This window comes from Balaenoptera acutorostrata, chromosome 1 (assembly GCF_949987535.1).
Source record: "Balaenoptera acutorostrata chromosome 1, mBalAcu1.1, whole genome shotgun sequence".
Classification (NCBI taxonomy): Eukaryota; Metazoa; Chordata; class Mammalia; order Artiodactyla; family Balaenopteridae; genus Balaenoptera; species Balaenoptera acutorostrata.
In genome coordinates, this window is record NC_080064.1 from 109,710,538 (window position 1) to 109,732,160 (window position 21,623).

The following is a 21,623-nucleotide window of genomic DNA, read 5'->3' on the forward strand; positions in this document are numbered from 1 at the left end:
AAAAAACTAAGTCAGGGAGAGACAACCAGGGACTGGTTTTTATACTTTTAGAGAGCCAGACTGAAGCTCTACTCAGCTTCACATTTAAGAATTTGTTTCACTTTAAAATTTATATCTCTAGTCACCTAAGTGATACCTAAAGTGAAAAAAGAAAGTTAATTGAGTTGGGGAATTTTGTGGAGCTAGACAGGTTTAGGGGAGAAGATGAAAGTTACAATCATTCATTTAATTACTTCTGATCAGGAAGATTTGATATCAGGTCTGGATCATCTGTATTAGCCCTTTGATAGCCGGTTTCTCTGTAGTTGTCAAGAGGCAAGATCCATTAAAAGTATCAGCATAACAAATGCTTGACATTAGCACAGTTTGGTGCCTGTCCTCTTTATATTCCCAAATACTGGACTTTATATCAGGATGCTTTTAAGATCAAGTTGCCCTTCTAAACAGGATTTTTCTTAATAAGCTTCTGTTTGCATTCACTACTGAATTAAAAAATGTTTTAGCGATTTGGTTAGACAGATGGTTGTGTTGAGACAAGACTAATGACTGGAAGGGTATCTGTGGATTAAGTATAGATAAAACTACCTCCAGAACCCTTAAATATAGACAGAATCTATCAATTTATGTAGGAAGCCAAAATAGGGAACAAGATCATCTAGAGTTTAGATACATTGTCTGGACTCAGGATGCTGCTATTGGGCAATTGAAATTTACAACTCCCTAAATTCAATCAGAGTAGGGACATTTAAAGTAGTCTGGAGGAATCAGGATAGTCATGTGCTAAAGAGTGGAAATTCTGATGCCACCTCCCTTTGCAAATTGTATTGCTGACTGCTTGAAGGAGGTGGTTGAGAGAGACATTTTTTTCATTTAGACTTCTGTTCTAATGAATGATGGAGTAGGATAATGCTGAGAGAGAGTAGAGAATATATTTCTGGTTCTAGGACTGTGAGAACCAGGTAATCACATTTGGAATATTCTCATTAGGTTAGAAAAGGAAAAATGAGAAAACCACTAGCGGGAGATGCATTTATATCCCAGAGACCATATGCTCCAAAAATTAGTTTTGTTTCCATTGCCCCTTATTCAAAGAGATGGTTACTTCAACAAGCTACATTACTTAGCAGAGCCTGAGAGACAGACTGAAAACATATATTTAAAATGGAAAATAAAATTTTAAAAATATGATAAATGGTTTGCTCTACATCTCATTCACATCTGTGGCTAGAGAAATCCAAATCTCACTTAGATGTTCCTGCTAATGCAAAAGCACACTAGATGGAAGTAAACCAAGAAATGAGAGAAAATGTTTATTTATTGGGTGTGTGTTGGTTCACCCAGTTTATTCACCTCTGGAGTGGAAGTACAGGGAAAAATTAAGTCTGCTTATAATAGTCAAGGTCTATACAGGAGCCTTGAAGTTGCTCTCCCCAAATAACGAGTTTGATTCAAGAGAAGGAAAAAACATGATGGAAAACATCTCATCACACAAAGCTTGGTGATGGTGTCTCTGACAGTCACTGGCCAGCAAGGGAAAAGGAGAAACCCACCTGCTGGCCTTAGGATTTATTGAAGGCTGCCAGCACAGCCCAGATCATCTCTGTGGCACTGTGCTTTGTCCCCTCTACCTCAGGGTCCAGTTCCACTAGGTCCTTGGCCCGATTCATTGCCACATCATACTTGTCATCTGTCAGAGAGGAGAAGACATTCTCTAGCACGTCAGAGGAGTGGGCTAGCACCAGTAGTGCTAGTGTTCGCTTGTCCATACGCTGAGGGTCATTTACCCACCGCTCTAGGACACTGTCTTGAAGCTTTTTCACTAGTCGCTGCTTCTCTGTTGTATTGGTCACTGGGTGAGTAGTCATGTCAAATAGGAGGAAATTCTGCTTCTCAGTGGTTAGAATACCCTTCTCTACTAGGTTCTTTGCAATTCTCTCTCTTACATTTCTCAGCTGGTACTGTAATTTGAAAGGGTTCCAGGTCTCACCTATGGGAAAAATAAATAGAAGGCTTGAACAACACTATAAACCAACTAGACCTAAGAAAACATCTATAGAATATTCTACCCTATAACAGTAGAATGTACATTCTTCTCAAGTGCACATGAAACATTCTCCAGGATAGACCATATGCTAGGCCATAAAACAAACAAGCCTTAATAAATTTAAAAGGACTGAAAACATACAAAGTATGCTATCCAATCACAATGGAATTAAACTAGAAATTAATAACAGAAGGAAATACGGGAAATTAAAAAATATGTGGAAATTAAACAACACAATCTGAAATAACCAATGAGTCAAAGAAGAAATCACAAGGAAAATTTAAAAAATACTTTTGAGTTGAATGAAAGAAACCCCACAACATACCAAAACTTATGGGATACAGCTTAAAGCAGTACGAAGAGGGAAATTTATGATCCAAATGCTATATTAGAAAAGGAGATGTCAAATCAATAACCTAACATTCTATCTTAAAAAACTAGAAAAAGAAGATCATACTAAACCCAAAGCAAGCAGGAGAAAGGAAATAATAAAGATTAGAGAGGAAACAAAAAAAATCAATAAAATCAAAACTTGGTTCAATGAAAAGATAAAAAAAGGACAAACCTAGAGTGACCAAGGAAAAAAGAGAGAAGACTCAAAATTACTATAATTAGGAATGAAAGAGGAGACATCACTACTGACCTTACAAAAATAAAAAGGATTATAAGGAAATACTATGAAAAACAGGATGCCAACAAATTAGACAACCTAGAAGAATGGACAAATTCTTTGAAATACACAAATTACCTAAACCAACTCAACAAGAAAGAGAGAATTTGAATATATATATAACAAGTAAATAGATTGAATAGTAACTTTAAAACTTCCCACAAAGAAAAGTGTGGTCAAGATGGCTTTACTGGTAATTCTACCAAACATTAATGAAGAATTAATGCCAATCCTTCACAAATGTTTTAAAAAAAAAGAAGAGGAAGAGGAGGGAACACTTCCTTAGTCTACACAGTAAGTATTACTCTGATAGTAAAAGGAGACAAAGACTTCACAAGAAAACTATAGACCAATATCCCTTATGAATATAGGTACAAAAATGCTCAACAAAATACTAGCAAACAAATCTAGCAACATATAATAAACACTATGTAGGGGATTTCCTGGTGGCCCAGTGGTTAGGACTCTGCTTTCACTGCCAAGGGTATGGGTTCAATCCCTGGTCAGGGAACTAAGATCCTGAAAGCTGCATGGCGAGGCTGAAGGAAAAAACAAACAAAAAACAAAAAAAAATGGGACTTCCCTGGTGGCGCAGTGGTTAAGAATCCGCCTGCCAATGCAGGGGACACAGGTTCGCACCCTGGTATGGGAAGATCCCACATGCTGTGGAGCAACTAAGCCCGTGTGCCACAACTACTGAGCCTGCACTCTAGAGCCCATGAGCCACAACTACTGAGCCCGCGTGCCACAACTACTGAAGCCTGTGCTCCTAGAGCCCATGCTCTGCAACAAGAGAATCCACCACAATGAGAAGCCCGCGCACTGCAACGAAGAGTAGCCCCTGCTCGCCACAACTAGAGAAAGCCCACATGCAGCAATGAAGACCCAATGCAGCCAAAAATAAATAAATAAATAAAAGAAAAGAAACAAAAAACCCTCCCAAACTATGTAATATGATCGGGGGGACTTAAACCAGAAATGCAAGGTTGCTTTAAAATATAAAAATCAAGTAATATGTCATGTCAATAGAGTAAAAAGCAAAAACGAAGTGATCATCTCAATAGACACAAAAAAAAGCATTTGATAAAATCCAACACCCTTACATGATAAAAACACTCCACAAGCTAGGAATAGACAGAAACTTTCTCAACTTGATAGAGGGAATTTGTGAAAAACGTACAGCTAGCATAATACTTAATGTGGAAAGACTGAATGTTGTCCTTCTAAGATCAGGGATAAGACAAGGAAGTCATTCTCATCATTCCTATTCAGCACTGTACTGAAGGTTCTAGCCAGGGTAATTAGGTAAGAAAAAAAAATAAAAGGCATCCAGATTAGACAAGAACAAGTTAAACTATTTTTATTTTCAGATGACATGATCTTGTATACAGAAAAATCTAAGAAATCTGCTTTAAAAGTATTACAGCTAATAAGTACAGCAAGGTTTCAGGATACAAGATTAATACTCAAAAATGAACTTAATTTCTATATATTAACAATGAACAACCTGAAAAAGAAATTAAGAAAAGAACTACATTTACAAGAGCATCAAAAAGAAAATACTTAGGAATAAATTTAACAAAAGAAGTATAAGACATGTATACTGAAAATTACAAAATATTGTTGAAATTAAAGAAGATCTAAATAAATGAAAAGCTATCCCATGTTCATGCATTGGAAGACTTAATATTATTAAGATATCACTCACTATTCCCCAAATTGATTTACAGATTCAACACAATCGCTATCAAAATCCTAGCTTGCTTTATTGCAGAAATTGACAAGCTGATCCCAAAATTCATATGGAAATGCAAAGGACCCAGAATGGCCAAAATAATCCTGAAAAAGAACAAAGTTGGAAGACTCACACTTCCTGATTTCAAAATTACTACAAAGCTACAACAATCGAGAAGTGTGGTACTGGCATAATGACAGACATATAGATCAGTGGAAGAGTCCAGAAATAAATCCATACATTTATGGTCAAATGATTTCTGACAATGGTACCATGACAGTTCATGGGGGAAACAGTCTTTTTAACAATAGCGGTAGGACAACTGTATATATATCCTCATGCAAAAGAATGACATTAGAGCCCTACCTCACATCATATACAACAATTAATCTCAAAAAGGATAATAGACACAAATGAAAGAGCTAAAGCTATATAACTCCTAGAAGAAAATATGGGAATAAATTTTTATGATGTTGGGTTAGGCAATGGTTTCTTAGATATTATAACAAAATTACAAGCAACAAAAGAAAAAAAAGATTAGTTGAAATGTATCAAAATCAAAAACTTTTATGCTTCAAAGGACACAATCAAGAAACTGAAAAGACAACCCACAAAATGGGAGAAAAATTTTGCAAATCATGTATCTGAAAAGATTTGTATTTAGAACACATTTTAACAGTACAACTCAATAGTAAAAAGCAAATCCAATTTAAAAATGGGCAAAGGATCTGAATAGACAATTCTCCAAAGAAGATATACAAATGGCCAATAAGCACATATAAACATGCTCAACATCATTAGTCATTAGGGGATTGCAAATAAAAATCACAATGCCATACCACTATATACTCACTAGGATGGCTAAAATAAAATTACAAAGACAGAGAATAACAAGTATTGACGAGGATGTGGAGGAATTGAAACTCTCACACACTGGTGGTGGGAATGTAAAACAGTATAGCCACTTTGAAAAACAGTCCCTATTTCTGTCCTCAAGAAATTTACAATCTAGAATGAGGTGAAAGTGGGGACACAAAAATAATATTTGAAGTGGGCCCTAAAGAAAAACTGGGTATAGTTGATAAGGGTTTTTTAAAATAATTAATTAATTAATTAATTAATTAATTAATGCCTGAGTTGGGTCTTTGTTGCTGTGCCCAGGCTTCCTCTAGTTGCGGCAAGCGGGGGCTACTCTTTGTTGCGGTGCATGGGCTTCTCATTGCAGTGGCTTCTCTTGCTGTGGAGCACGGGCTCTAGGTGTGCGGGCTTAAGTAGTTGTGGCACATGGGCTCAGTAGTTATGGCTGGCAGGCTCTAGAGCTCAGGCTCAGTACTTGTGGCTCATGGGCTTAGTTTCTCCGCGGCATGTGGGATCTTCCCAGACCAGGGCTCAAACCCGTGTCCCCTGCATTGGCAGGTGGATTCTTAACCATGGCTCCACCAGGGAAGCCCGATAAGGGTCTTTAAAATGTTAATCACTGAGATATTACATCTGGGACAATGGCAGAGTAACAAACACCAGAAACTCATCTCTCCACCTAGACAATAATTATACTAGTAGAATCTACCTGAAACAACTATTTTTGGAACTCTGGAGTTTCTGTGAACACTTGTAGGTTCCAGGGAAAGGCTAGGCTGGCAAATTGTGGTTAATATCAGTCAATTTCAGCCTTTAGTGCAGTAGTGACTACTCAGCCCCCAGCCCTACGATAGGCAGCTGTGGGGAGAGCAATCTGTTGTTTTGGTGTAGCTTGCTTGAGTCAGGGTGGGCAATAAGGACCTTGTCTCTGAAATATCAGGATCAGTGTTCTGATTATGGATTGCAGCTTCTGATGGCTGACATGCAGCTAAAGGCTGCTATTGTCCCAATTCCCACCAGCTGAAGCAGCTTCCAGGGGATTTAAAAAAGAAGCTTTTTTTTTTTTTACATTCAAAAACAACTACATGTACACAGTATTTTAGAAAGCCACTGTGCTTGCTCAAGAAAAGGTGTAACCTCAGGAAAAAACAAAAACAAAAACAGCAAAGCCTGGGGGATGGGGAAAATCTGTTTTCCAGAGGTACCACATTATAAGATTAAATGTCCAGTTTTCAACAACAACAACAAAAATCACAAGGCATATAGAGAAGGAGAAAGGTATGGCCCATTAAAAGGAAAAAAAGAAAATGACATAATTTGCACTTGAGGAAGTCCAGGTGTCAAGTTTACTAGACAAAGACTTGAAAACAACTGACTTAGAGTTGTTCCTTTATGATGCTTCCTTTAGCAAATAGCTAAAGGAAGACATGGACAAAGACAGGAAAATGATGTATGAACAAAATTAGAATACCAATAAAGAGATAGAAATTATAAAAAGGAACCAAAAAGAAAGTCTGGAGCTTAAATACAATAACTAAAATGAAGAATACACTATATGGGTTCAAAAACAGATTTAAGCAGGCAGAAGAAAGAATTAGCAAATTTGAAGATAGGACAACTGAAGTAATAAAGTCTGGGGAACAACAGCAAAAAAAGTGAATGGAGGGCTTCCCTGGTGGCGCAGTGGTTGGGAATCTGCCTGCCAATGCAGGGGACACGGGTTCGAGCCCTGGTCTGGGAAGATCCCACATGCCGCGGAGCAACTGGGCCCATGCGCCACAGCTACTGAGCCTGCGCGTCTGGAGCCTGTGCTCCGCAACAAGAGAGGCCGCGACAGTGAGAGGCCCGCACACCGCGATGAAGAGTGGCCCCCGCTTGCCACAACTAGAGAAAGCCCTCGCACAGAAATGAAGACCCACCACAGCCATAAATAAATAAAGTAATTAAAAAAAAAAAAGAGCCTCTTATTAAAAAAAAAAAAAAAAAGTGAATGGAGCCCTAAGGGACCTCTGAGACACCACCAAATGGACAAATATTTTCATTGTAGGAATCCCAGAGGAGAAGAGAGAGAAAAAAGGGCAGAAAAAATATTTGAAAAACTAATGGCTGAAAACGTTCCAAATTTCATGAAAGACACGAATCTACAAATCTAAGATGCTTAATGAGCTCAATGTTGACTAAAACATCCATCTGAGACACATCATAATCAAACTATTGAAAGCCAAAGATAAATAATCTTTTTTTTAACCATTTTTTAAATTGAAGTATAGTTAATTTACAATGTTGTGTTTGTTTCAGGTATAGAGCACAGTGATTCAGTTACATGTATATACCTATATTCTTTTTTCAGATTCTTTTCCATTATAGGTTATTATGATATATTGAATATAGTTCCCTGTGCTATACAGTAGGTTCTTGTTGTTTATCTATTTTATATATAATGGTGTGTATATGTTAATCCCAAACTCCTAATTTATCTCCCCCACACCCTGCCTCTGCTATCCACTTTGGTAACCATAAGTTTGTTTTCTATGTGTGAGTCTATTTCTGTTTTATAAATAGTTCATTTGTATCATTTTTTTTTTAGATTCTACACATAAGTGATATCATATGATATTTGTCTTTCTCTGTCTGAGTTACTTCACTTAATATGATAATCTCTAGGTCCATCCATGTTGATGCAGATGGCATTATGTCATTCTTTTTTATGGCTGAGTAATGTTCCATTGTGTATATATACCACATCTTCTTTATCCATTCATCAGCTGTTGATGGACATTTAGGTTGCTTCCATGTCTTGGCTATTGTAAATAGTGCTGCTATGAACATTGGGGTGCATGTATGTTTTTGAATTAGAGTTTTCTCAGATATATGCCCAGGAATGTGATTGATGGATTGTATGGTAACTCTATTTTTAGTTTTTTAAGGAAACGCCATACTGTTCTCCATAGTGGCTGCACCAATTTGCAATCCTACCAACAGTGTAGGAGGGTTCCTTTTTCTCCACACCCTCACCAGCATTATATGTAGTTTACAAAGATAAAGAATCTTGAAAGCAGGAAGAAAGAAGTGAGTTGTCACACACAAGGTGTCTTCAATAAGATTATCACCAGACTTCTCATCAGAAACTTTGGAGGCTAGAAGACAGTGGGCTGATATATTCAAAGAGCTGAAAGAAAAAAAATCTGTCACCTGAGAATTCTATATCCAGAAAAAGTGTCCTTCAAAAGTGAAAATAAGACTTTCTCAGATAAACAAAAACTGAGGAAGTTTGTTACCACTAGACTTGCCCTACAAGAAATGCTAAAAAGGAGTGCTGCAGGTTGAAATGAAGGGAAGCTAGAAGTAACTTGAATCAGTATGAAGAAATAAAGATATCCAATAAAGGCTAAATACAGGGACAACCATAAAAGCTAATTTTGTTTCATAACTCCATTTTTTTATTTTCTATATACTTTAAAAGACAAATGCATTAAAAAACAATTATTAATCTATATTATTGGTCACACAATTTATAAAGGTATAATCTGTGACATCAAAACAGACAGAGTGGAACGAAGCTATATAGGAACAGTTTTTGTGTTATTGAAGTTAAGTTGGTATAAATTCAGATTAGGTTGTCATTAACTTTAGGATGTTAAATGTAATCCCCATAGTACAATAAAGAAAATGTCTATAGAATATACACAAAAGAAAATGAGAGGGGAATCAAAATGTTTCACTACAAAAAATCAACCAAACATAAAGCAAGACAGTAATGCGGGAAATGAGGACAAAAATCTATAGGCCATATAGTAATGGAAAACAAATAGCTGGGGCTTCCCTAGTGATGCAGTGGTTAAGAATCAGCCTGCCAATGCAGGGGACACGGGTTCAAGTCCTGGTTCGGGAAGATCCCACATGCCGTGGAGCAACTAAGCCCGTGTGCCACAACTACTGAGCCTGCACTCTAGAGCCTGCGAGCCACAACTACTGAGTCTGTGTGCCACAACTACTGAAGCCTATGGGCCTAGAGCCCATGCTCCACAACAAGAGAAGCCACTGCAATGAGAAGCTCGCGTGCCACAACGAAGAGTAGCCCCCACTCGCCACAACTAAAGAAAGCCTGTGTGCAGCAATGAAGACCAAATGCAGCCAAAAATAAAATAAATAAAAAAAATTAATTAAAAAAAATTTTTTTATTAAAAAAAGAAAACAAATAGCAAAATGGCAGAATTAACTGTCTCCTTATCAGTAATTACTTTAAATGTAAATGGATTAAACTATTTAATAATAACAAAAAAAATGGCAGAATGGATTAAAAAACATGATCCAATTATATGCTATGAGAGATTCACTTTAGATCAAAGGACACAGATAGGCTGAAAGTGAATGGATGGAAAAAGATATTCCATTCAAATAGTAACCAAAAGACAGCAGGGGTGGCTATACTAATTTTGGACAAAATAGATTTAAAATCATATAAGGTAAAAGAGACAGAGAAAGACATGATATATTAATAAAAGGTTCAGTACAACAAGAAGATATAACAAGCATAAATATTTACACTCCTAAGAACAGACTCAAAATATATGAAGCAAAATGGACAGAACAGTCAGAAGTAGACAGTTTTATAACACCCCACTTTCAATGAGGCTTAGATCAAGTAGACAGAAAATAATTTAAAAATAGAAGATTTCAACAACATAATAAACTCACTAAGCCTAACAGACATATACAGAACACTCCACCTAACAGCAGAATACACATTCTTCTCAAGTGTACATGGCACATTCTCCAGGACAGACCACTTGTTAGGCCATAAAATAAATCTCAATAGATTTCAAAAGATACATACAAAGTATCTTCTCTGACCACAATGGGATGAAATTAGAAATCAGTAAAAGAAGGAAAATGAAAATTTGCCTATATGTGTAAATTAAACAAGCTTAAACAACCAATGGGTCAAAGAAGAAATTACAGGGAAATTAGAAAATACTTAGAAATGGATGAAAACACAATGCACTAAAATGTATGGGATATAGTGAAAGCAGTGCTCAGAGGGAAATTTATAACTGTAAATGCCTAAATTAAAAAAGTAAGTCTCAAATCAATCACCTAACTTTACACTTTAATGAACTAGAAAAAGAAGAGCAAAGTAAACCCAAAGCTAACAGAAGGAACGAAATAAAGATTAGAAAAGAGATGAACAAAAAGAGAGATCAGAAAAACAACAAAGAAGACCAAAGAAACAAAGAGTTGGTTTTTTGAAAAGATCAACAAAATTCACAAACCTTTAGGTAGACTGCCAAAGAAAAAGAGAAAAGATACAAACAACTAAAATGAGAAATTAAAGTGGGGACATTACAACTGACCTTGCAGAGATTAAGAAAAGGATTATAAGAGAATACTATGAATAATGGTAAGCCAACAAATTACATAACCTAGAAGAAATGGACAAATTTCTTCAGCGAAATGGACAAATTCCCTGAAACACTCAAATTATCTAAACTGACTGATGATGAAATAGAAAATTTCAACAGATTTATAGCAAGTAAAAAGATGAAATCAGTAATCAAAAACCTCCCCAAAAAGAAAAGTCCTGGACCAGATGGCTTCATCAGTGAATTCTACCTAACATTTAAACAAGAATTAACACAAATCCTTCTCGAAGTCTTCCAAAAAACTGAAGAGGGAACACCTCCTAACTCATTCTGTGAGGCAAGGATTATCCTGATACTAGAGCCAGATAAAGACATCACAAGAGGACTTCACTGGTGGCACAGTGGTTAAGAATCTGCCTGTCAATGCAGGGGACACGTGTTCGAGCCCTGGTCCGGGAAGATCCCACGTGCCGTGGAGCAACTAAGCCCAGTTCATAAGCCACAACTACCGAGTCCGTGTGCCACAACTACTGAAGCCTGTGTGCCTAGAGCCTGTGCTCCACAACAAGAGAAGCCACCACAATGAGAAGCCTGTGAATTGCTACGAAGAGTAGCCCCCACTCAATGTAACTAGAGAAAGCCCGTGCACAGCAGCAAAGACCCAATGCAGCCAAAAATAAATAATAAATTAATAAATTTTTAAAAAAATCACAAGAAAAGAAAGTTACAGACCAATAAGTCTTATGAATATACATGCAAAATTCTTAATAAAATATTAGCAAATTGAATCCAACAGCATAATAAAATGATTATTCACCTTGATCAAGTAAAATTTATCCCAGGAATGTAACAGAAAATCAAATGGACTGAGGATCTGAATAGACATTTTTCTAAAGAAGACATATAAATGGCCAAAAGACACATGAAAACGCGCTCAACATCACTAATCATCAAGGAAATGCAAATCAAAACCATAGTGCGATAACACTACACATTTGTTAAGATGGCTAATATTAAAAAGACCAAAAATAACAACTGTTGGTGAGGATATAGAGAAAAGGGAACCCTTGTGCACTGTTAGTGAACATGTAAATTGGCCCAGTCACTACAGAAAACAGTATAGGACTTCCCTGGTGGTGCAGTGGTTGAGAATCTGCCTGCCAATGCAGGGGACATGGGTTTAATCCCTGGTCTGGGAAGATCCCACATGTCACAGAGCACCTAAGCCCGTGTGCCACAACTACTGAGCCTGTGCTCTACAGCGCGTGAGCCACAATTACTGAGCCCACATGCCACAACTACTGAAGCCCGCATGCCTAGAGCCCGTGCTCCGCAACAAGAGAAGCCACTGCAATGAGAAGTCCATGCACTGCAACGAAAAGTAGCCCCCACTCACCGCAACTAGAGAAAGCCCACGTGCAGCAATGAAGACCCAATGTAGCCAAAAAAATAAATAAAATAAAATAAATTTTTTTTCGGGGCTTCCCTGGTGGCGCAGTGGTTGAGAGTCTGCCTGCTAATGCAGGGGACACGGGTTCGAGCCCTGGTCTGGGAAGATCCCACATGCCGCGGAGCAGCTGGGCCCGTGAGCCACAATTGCTGAGCCTGCGCGTCTGGAGCCTGTGCCCCGCAACGGGAGGGGCCGCGATAGAGAAAGGCCCGCGCACCGTGATGAAGAGCGGTCCCCGCACCGCGATGAAGAGTGGCCCCCGCTTGCCGCAACTGGAGAAAGCCCTCGCACGAACCGAAGACCCAACACAGCCAAAAATAAATAAATAAATAAATAAATAAATAAAAATTAAAAAAAAAAATAATAATTTTTTTTAATTAAAAAAAAGAAAACAGTATAAAGGTTTCTCAAAAAATTAAAATTACAACTACCATATAATCTAGTAATTCTACTTCTGAGTAGAATTGAAAAGATATATGCACCCCATGTTCACTGCAGCATTATTTATAATAGCCAAGACATGGAAGCAACTTAAATATCAATTATGGATGAATGGATAAAGAAAATGTGGTATATGTATATACACACACCACACACATACATATATGCACACATATACATACAATAGAATATTATTCAACCATAAAAAACAGGAAATCTTGCCATTCATAACAACCTGGATGGACCTTGAGGGCATTATGCTAAGTGAAGTAAGTCAGACAGAGGGACTTCCCTGGTGGTAGTGGTGAAGACTCCGTGCTCCCAACGCAGGGGGCCTGGGTTCAATCCCTGGTCAGGGAACTAGATCCCACATGCATGCCACAACTCAGAGTTACATGCTGCAACTAAGGAGCCCTCGAACCGCAACTAAGGAGCCTGCGAGCTGCAACTAAGGAGCCTGCCTGTTGCAACAAAGACCCGGCATAACCAAATAAATAAATATTTTTTTAAAAATAAAATAAAATAAATAAGTGAGGCTGAATGCCTGCATAAATCTATAAAAAAAAAAAGTCAGACAGAGAAAGACAAATACTATATGATCTCACTTATATGTGGAATCTAAAACAAAAACAAAAAATTCCAAAATCATAGATACAGAGAACAGATTGGTAGTTGCTAGGGGCAGGGAGGGGGAGAATGCCAGAATGGGTGAAGGAGATCAAAAGATACAAAATTCTAGTTAGAAAATAAATAAATCCTGGGGATGTAATGTACAGCATGGTGACTATAGTTAATAACACTGTATTATATATTTGAAAGTTCTAAGAAAACAGATCTTAAAAGTTCTCAGGACTTCCCTGGTGGTCCAGTGGTTAAGACTCCATGCTCCCAATGCAGGGGGCCTGGGTTAGATCCCTGGTCGGAGAACTAGATCCCGCATGCCACAACTAAGAGCTCACATGCCACAACTAAAGATCCTACTTGCCACAACTAAAAGGTCCCATATGCCGCAACGAAGATCCTGCATGCAGCAATGAAGATCCCACGTGCTGCAACTAAGACCCGGTGCAGCCAAATAAATACATAAATAAATAAATAAAATTTTTTTTTTAAAGTTCTCACACAAGAAAAAAAAAACTATGAGTGATGATGGATGTTAACTAGACTTACTGTGGTGATCATTTCATAATATGTACAAATATCGAATCAATATGATGTACACCTGAAATTAATATAATGTTTATGCCAATTATATCTCAATAAAAAGTCAAACAATGTAATACATCATTTAATAGAATGGAAAAAAACCCCACATGATCGTCTCACTTGACTCAGAAAAGCAACTTGAGAAAAACAAACACCATTTCAGGATAAAAACTTCTAGGAAACTAGGAATAAAAGAAAAATTCCTCAACATGATAAAGAGTATTTATGAAAACCTCACAGCTAATAATATATTCAATGGTAAAAGGCTGAAAGATCCCCCAAAGGTCAAGGAACAAGAAAGACAAGGATGCCTGCTTTCACCACTGCTATTCAACAATTTACTGGAAGTTCTGGCCAGAGCTAGTAGACAAGAAAGAAAAAATTAAAGGCATCTAAATTGTAAAGGAAAAACTAAAACTATCTCTGTTTGCAGATGACATAACCCTATACATAGAAAATCCCCCGAAGTATGCAAAAAGCTACTAGAGCTAATAAACTCAGCTAAGTTGCAGGGTACAAGATGAACACACAAAAAATCATTTGTTTCTATATATCAGAAATGAATAATCTGAAAATGAAATTAAGAAAGCAATCTCATTTATAGCAGTGTTGAAGAAAATTAAATATTTAGGAATAAGTCTAACCAGGGAGGTGGAAGATTTGTACTATGAAAACTATAAAACACTGCTGAAAGAAATTAAAGAAGACATAAATAATGGAAAGACAGCCTGAGCTTCTTTTAATGGACAGGAAGACTTAACACTGTTAAAATGGCAATACCACCCAAAGAGATCTACAGGTTCAACACAATCCCTATCAAATTCTAACAGTCTTTTCCACAAAAGTGGAAAAGCTGATCCTCAAATTCATATGGAATTGCAAGGGACCCAGAACAGCCAAAATAACTTGAAAAAGAAGAATAAAGTTAGTGGACTCACAGTTTCCCAACTTCAAAACTTACTACAAAGCTACAGTAAGTAAAACAGTATGGTACTGGCATAAGGACAAACATACAGATTAATGCAATAGAATAGAGAGCCCAGAAATAAACCCTCACAGATATGGTCAACTGATTTTTCAACAAGGCTGCCAACACCATTCAAGGGGGAAAGAATAGTATTTTTAACAAATGGTTCTGAGAAACTGCATATCCACATGCAAAAGAATGAAGCTGAACCTTTACCTTACATCATATACAAAAATTAAGTCAAAATGGATCAAAGAACCAAATTTAAGAACTAAAACTATAAAACTTTTAGAAGAAAGCACTGGGGAAAATCTTTATGACATTAGATTTGGCAAAGATTTCATGGATATGACACCAAAAGTACAGGCAACAAGTAGATAAGTTGGACTTCATCAAAATTAAGAACTTTTGTACATCAAGAGTTATTATCAATAAAGTGAAGAGATAACTTACAGAATGAGAGAAAATATTTGCAAATCATATATCTGATAAGGGATTACTATCTAGAATATAGAAAGAGCTTCTAAAACTCAACAACAACAACAGAAGCCAATTCAAAAATGGGCAAAGGACTTGAATAGACATTTCTCCAAAGAAGATATATAAATGGTCCATGAAAAGATGCTCAACATCATTAATCATTAGGGAAATGCAAATCAAAACCACAGTGAGATACCACTTCACACCTACTAGGATGGCTATAATTAAAAACAAAACAAAACAAAAATTAGAATATTAAAAAGTGCTGATGAGGATGTGGAGAAACTGCAACCTTCACACTTGGCTGGTAAGAAAGTAAGAGTGCAGCCTCTGTAGAAAACAGTTTGGTGGTTTCTCAAAACATTGAACTATCACATACCCAGTAATTCTACTCCAAGATATACATCCAAAAGAATGGAAAGCAGTGACTTGAACAGATATATGTACAAAAATGTTCACAGCAGCATTATCCACAATAGCCAAAATATGGAAACACCCAAGTGTCCATCAACAGATGAAATGAACAAAATGTGGTATACACATACAGTAGAATATTATTCAACCATAAAAAGGAATGAGATTTTGATGTATGCTACAAAATGAATGGACCTTGAAAACATGCTTAGTGAAATAAGCCAGACATAGAAGGAGAAATATTATATGATTCCACTTATATGAGTTACTTAGTACAGGCAAATTCATAGAGACAGAAAGTAGATGGAATGAGGGGAGGGAGGAAGAGGGGTGTTTGCGATGATGTGAAAGCTTTGAGTGTAGAGAGAAGTGATGGTTATATAACACTGTGCCTGTATTTAATGTCACTGAATTGTACACTTATGATTAAGATAATAAATACGTATATTTTACCACAATAAAAAGTTAACTATATACACCCCCAAAGTTAAAACATGTCCACACAAAAACTTGTCTATGAATGTTCATAGCAGCACTATTCATAATAGCCCCAAAGTGGAAATAACTCAAATGTCCATCAACTGATGAATAAGTAATTAAAGTTGTATAACCATACAATGAAATATTATTTGGCAATAAAAAGGAGTCAAATTAAAACTGGGGAAATTCTTGGGACTTCCCTGGTGGTCCAGTGGTTAAGACTCTGCACTTCCATTGCAGGGGGCACAAGCTTGATCCTTGGTTGGGGAACTAAGATTCTGCATGCTATGCAGTGTGGCCAAAAAAAAAAAAAAAAAATAGGGGAAATTCTAATAAGATTGGTGGATTGTATCAATTTCAGTATCCTGGTTGTCATATATTAAAATTTTGAGAAATGTTACCAGTGGCGGATTCTGGACAAAGCATATAAAGGGATCTTTCTGTATTATTTCTTACAACTGCATGTGAATATACAAATGTCTCAATAAAAACTTCAGTTAAAAAAATTGTTCCAGAAGGTGACACTGGCTGTGATCTCAAAGTGTCCTGTGGAATATTCTCCTAAAATATTATGCCTCAGGCTTGATTATTCATATTAAAGTTTTTGAACTTGCCCTTGAGAAAAAAAGGAATGAAGTGCTAATACATGCCACAACATGGATGAACCTTGAAAATATTATCCTCGGAAGTTAGTCACAAAAAACCATAAGTTGTATGATTTCGTTTATATGGAATATCCAGAATAGGCAAATCTACAGAGATAGAATGTAGATTAGTGGCTGCCTGTAGCTGGGCAGGAGGGTTGGGGAAATGTGGGGAAAACTGCTAATGAGTATGGGGTTTATTTTGGGGACGATAAAAATGTTCTAAACTTAGGTTGTGATGATGGTTGCACAATTGTGTGAATATACTAAAATCCATTTAATTGTATACTTTAAATGGGTCAACTGTATGGTATGTGAATTATACATCAACATGGTTGTTAAAAAATATCTTGTGAGCTTATGAGGTGGACAGAGGTAACATGAAGCTTTGGAAAACTTTATGTACTGATTAATCGTGTCTTTTTTGTCCCTCATTAGTACAGTTAAACAGTGAACCATATATATCTTATGCAGCACGCTGACCTTCTATACTTCTTCTCCCAACCTTAACAGTAGGATAAAAATTATAAAATGTGGGATTTTTAAATCATTCTGAGTCATCTTACCAGTGAGTAGCTCTATCCATGTTTGGACAGTTTCTGTGGGTTCAGTTGCTTTGATGTGTTTGAGAGTTTCATCCAGTAGAACATCACCCGTTGGGCTGTCTGACTTTAGTAGTACCTTTCAGAAAAGAAGAAACAAGAGACCCTGGTTGATATACTTCATTCAAATTAAAGTTATTCAATATGCTATACATATATTATTGGTTAAGTCATAGGAAATGCAAAGCAGCATAACATATTTTCTCTGTCCTCAGGAATTTAAAATCTAGTATGGGGTGATAATAGGGAGATAAAAAAAAAAATTTGAAGTGGGCCCCAATGACAAACTGGATATAAATGATAATGGAGAAAAGATTCAATAATAACTCTTTGAGCCTGGAAAACCAACTTGTGAAACAATTAATAAGGATAGGAAAGTCAGGAAAAGTTGATGAAGTTTGGTTTTAACTGATACGGGATAGCCAAGTTGAAATGTCTGGACAATACTTAACTATGTTCCTGGGGGTGTTAAAAGAAGACAGACCTAGAAATTTGGGAGTTAATATATCATGGGGGTGATAGATGAAGCTGTAAAAGTAAATGATATCTCCAAAAGTTATACAAAGTGATACAAACTGAGACTTAGATGTTAAGGAATGGAAAAGTAAAGGAAATAGGGTACAGCCAGAGAAGCAAGAGGATGTAATATAACAAAGGTCAAGAACAGATAGGACTTTGTTGGTGGTCCAGTGGTTAAGAATCCACCTTCCAATGCAGGGGATGCAGGTTTGATCCCTGGTCGTGGAACTAAGATCCCACATGCTGTGGGGCAATTAAGCCTGTGTGCTGCAACTACTGAGCCCACGTGCCACAACTAGAGAGAAGCCTATGCACCACAATTAGAGAAGCCCGCACGCTGCCAAGAGGATCCCGCATGCCGCAACTAAGACACGACGCAGCCAAATAAATAAATAAAAATAAATAAATATTTTTTAAAAAGAACAGAAAGTTTCAAGTAAGAGGTAGTCAAAAGTGTTGAACACCACATATAGGTTAAAAGAGAAAAATAAATTGAAGACTGAAAACTAGCTGGTGACACCTAAGAATGTAGTTTCAGTAGAGTGCTGAGTATGACAGTGAAGTTGTGAGTGGAAAAAATGAGTAGTAAGAAAATGGAGAGAGCGGTATACCTCATAAGCTAGAGAGAACTTGCAAAATACTTGGAAGGAGGGAAATTGAATGGTTATCTGAGGATGACCAGAGTTAAGTAAAGACAGCACCTGACCCACATGTTTGCCTCTTCATACACAATACTCTATTTCATAATATTATAGGTACAGATATAGAGAGAAAAATAATCAACACCACCCTAAATGTGATTTTTCTGCATAAAAATGGAAGACAAAATCATGAATTTCTTATAACTCTTTTGACCATGGATACTTGGATTTCTTTCTCTGCTACAGGATAATTAAACCTGCTAGACAATGGGACAACTGAATAAGTGATATTTATATTGTCTCACTACTCAAATCTTCCTATTCATCCGAAATGGACTGTTGGTATCTGCCCTTTCATAAGAGGATGTTCGCAGAGGACGCTCTACCTTTCTGTCTAGTAGTCGCTTCTTACGCATGGTGGGGGGTTCTAGATAGATTCGACCTCGCATGGCCAGCTCTATCAGGATGCCCCCTCGCAGGCCAGATGATATGCAGTCATTCCAGAAAGATGTGTAACCCTAGGAAAGGGGAAAAGAGAAGAGAAAGAATGTTCTGAAAGGGATATGGACTTGCAGCAAGCACCCAAAGAATGGTCCACTTTGTTGTGTGATTCATTTCACTTCACATTACATGAACTCAAGGCAACGTATAAAATAAATGAAAAAAATCTCTTTAAGTCCCTTAATCTAACCCTCCTGCCCCAAAGTATGACTTTCTGTCTAACTTCAAGGTCTTTGTGAATTCCTATGGTTTGGCTGTTAGTTAACAACTGGCATGTCAAATTTTAATTTTTGAGAAGACTTTTGTCTTCTTTGAAATCTGTTTCCATGACACTCTAAATTTCAGAGTGGGATACAAATAAGTCAGGTAGAAAAATGTATAAATCATTTGAGCCTTTTACGCCTCCAAGATATGTATTATTTGCAAGCTATTTTGATGGGTGGTGTAGTCAGCTCTGCCACTGACTAGTTAAGTGCCTTGGGTATGTTACTTAGCCTTTCTCAAGTGCAATGTCCTCATCTGTAAAATGGGGGCACTGATATCTATCTTTATAAGTTTGTTGTGAGGAATAAGTGAGATATAGATAAGAAACCATTTAGTATAGTAGCTGGCATATCATAGGCACTTAAATGTTAGTTTCTCTTCCCTAGGAACTATAGGGAATACAAAGGTATATAGTTAATAGCCACTGTCTTAAGGAGCTGAAAATGTAGCTGGAAAGACCATGCAAACTCCAGGAAAATTTTCTGTGATAATATAAAATTTAAATAAAAGCTCAACTGAAAATGGAGTAGAAGAGACAGGCATAAATCACTATAGGAAGTTTGGCTTGTTTATTTGTTTATTTTTAATTAACCAATCTATTTATTTATTTATTTATTGGTTGCATTGGGTCTTCGTTGCTGTGCGCAGGCTTTCTCTAGTTGTGGAGAGCGGGGGCTGCCCTTCGTTGTGGTACGTGGGCTTCATTGCAGTGGCTTCTCTTGTTGGGAAGCACGGGCTCTAGACATGTGGGCTTCAGTAGTTGTGGCACGCAGGCTCAGTAGTTGTGGCTTGCGGGCTCTAGAGTGCAGACTCAGTAGTTGTGGCGCACAGGTTTAGTTGCTCCGAAGCATGTGGGATCTTCCCTGACCAGGGCTCGAACCCGTGTCCCCTGCACTGGCAGGTGGATTCTTAACCGCTGCACCACCAGGGAAGTCCCGGAAGTTTGGTTTAGATGATAGCTTTTCAAATTATAAATCACTTTTGGGCTAGAGTAGTCAGAAACTCTTACGGGACTTGAGTTGGGGTTTGAAGAATAGGTTGAATTTAGCAGAGAGGGTGGATTTTCCAGATGAAGGAAGTCATCCAAATTTTACCTCTTCTTCAAAAGGGCGTTCCAAGCAAAAGTGTCAAGGAAGGAGACCTCAAATATGTTTAAAGATTTAACTCAAGAATTTAAAGAGAACTCATGAGATCAAGTTGGTTGGGCTAGGCTGTGGAAAGCCTTGATGCTCTGAACTTTTTATTGAAAGGCAATATTAAATTCTGAACGTTCTGAACAAGGAGTTATGATTAACACAAGGAAGACCCATCGGTGTTATCAGAACTGTTTAACACTCTTTAGCTATCTTTGTGTGCAGCATTCCCTCTCACTGGAGAGAAGGTGGGTGTGATGTTGGCAGATTCTAGCATGGCTTTAAAGCATCACCAAGACTAAGTCACTAGTAATAACAGTAATGTCTAATATTTTTTGAACACTTATTATGCAGTAGATTTGTGCTAAGCTTTTTTGCATGCACTATATGATTACATCTTCACAACAATCTTATAAGGGAGGTATTACTATTATCCACATTTTAAAGATGAGGAAATTAAGGCTTATGGAGGTTATGTAATATGATAGAGGTCACAAAGCTAAGTGGTGGCAAAGAATTAAAAAACATCTTTTAAAAATTCCAGTTTTCCTCTTTATTGATTTGGAAGTTATACATTCACTTTTCTTTAGGAAGTTATCTTTGAAATTTTAACATGCATGATCATTTAAAATTCATACAAGATCTAATTTATTTTTAAAACAAATCAATATATTTATCACTCTCCTAGTTTGCCAATATTTTATCTTTTTTTTAACCTCACAAATTAGACATCATTATTAGCATCATCATTATTTTATATAGGTAGCCCTTGTCTAGATTTACTCAGTTGCTTACCAAATTCTTTGCTCACCATTCCTTCTTGCATCTCAGACCTCCTTTCTGGTACCATTTTCCTTCCTCCTAAAGTAGAATTTCCTTAAATGAAAGTCTGTTGGAGGCAAACTCTATTTTGTTTATGTGAAATATCTTTATTTTACCATTGTTTTTAAAATACTGCTTCTCTGGACATAAAATTCTAGGTTGATAGTTTTCTCTTTATCACATTGAAGATATTATGCCCTCCTAACTTCCACTGTTGCAGTGAGAAATCTATCACTCTTATTGATTGTGGTAGGCGATTTGTCTTTTTTCTTTTAGGTTCTTTAAGGTCTTCTCTCTTGGTGTTTTGCAGTTTGACTACAACATGACTGTGTGTGAACTTACGCATCCTGTTTGGTAATATGCTTCCTGTGTCTGTACGTTCATTTTTT

At 37.0% G+C, this 21,623-nt stretch overlaps 1 protein-coding gene across 2 annotated transcripts in view; it reads right to left on the reverse strand.

The window, feature by feature from the left end:
• Window positions 1-1,297: 1,297 nt before the first annotated feature.
• GOLPH3L (golgi phosphoprotein 3 like) overlaps window positions 1,298-21,623 on the reverse strand; it is a 41,012-nt gene continuing 20,686 nt past the window's right edge. Inside the window, exons 3-5 of one of the 2 annotated variants that reach the window (XM_007177999.2) lie at window positions 18,901-19,032; window positions 17,319-17,433; window positions 1,298-1,987 (exon numbers count right to left, since the gene is read on the reverse strand). In XM_007177999.2, the coding sequence (XP_007178061.1) occupies window positions 1,560-1,987; window positions 17,319-17,433; window positions 18,901-19,032 (675 nt within the window). In that variant the 3' untranslated portion in view covers window positions 1,298-1,559. The remainder of the gene's footprint in view (window positions 1,988-17,318; window positions 17,434-18,900; window positions 19,033-21,623) is intronic. The other variant, XM_007178000.2, reaches the window with a different exon arrangement.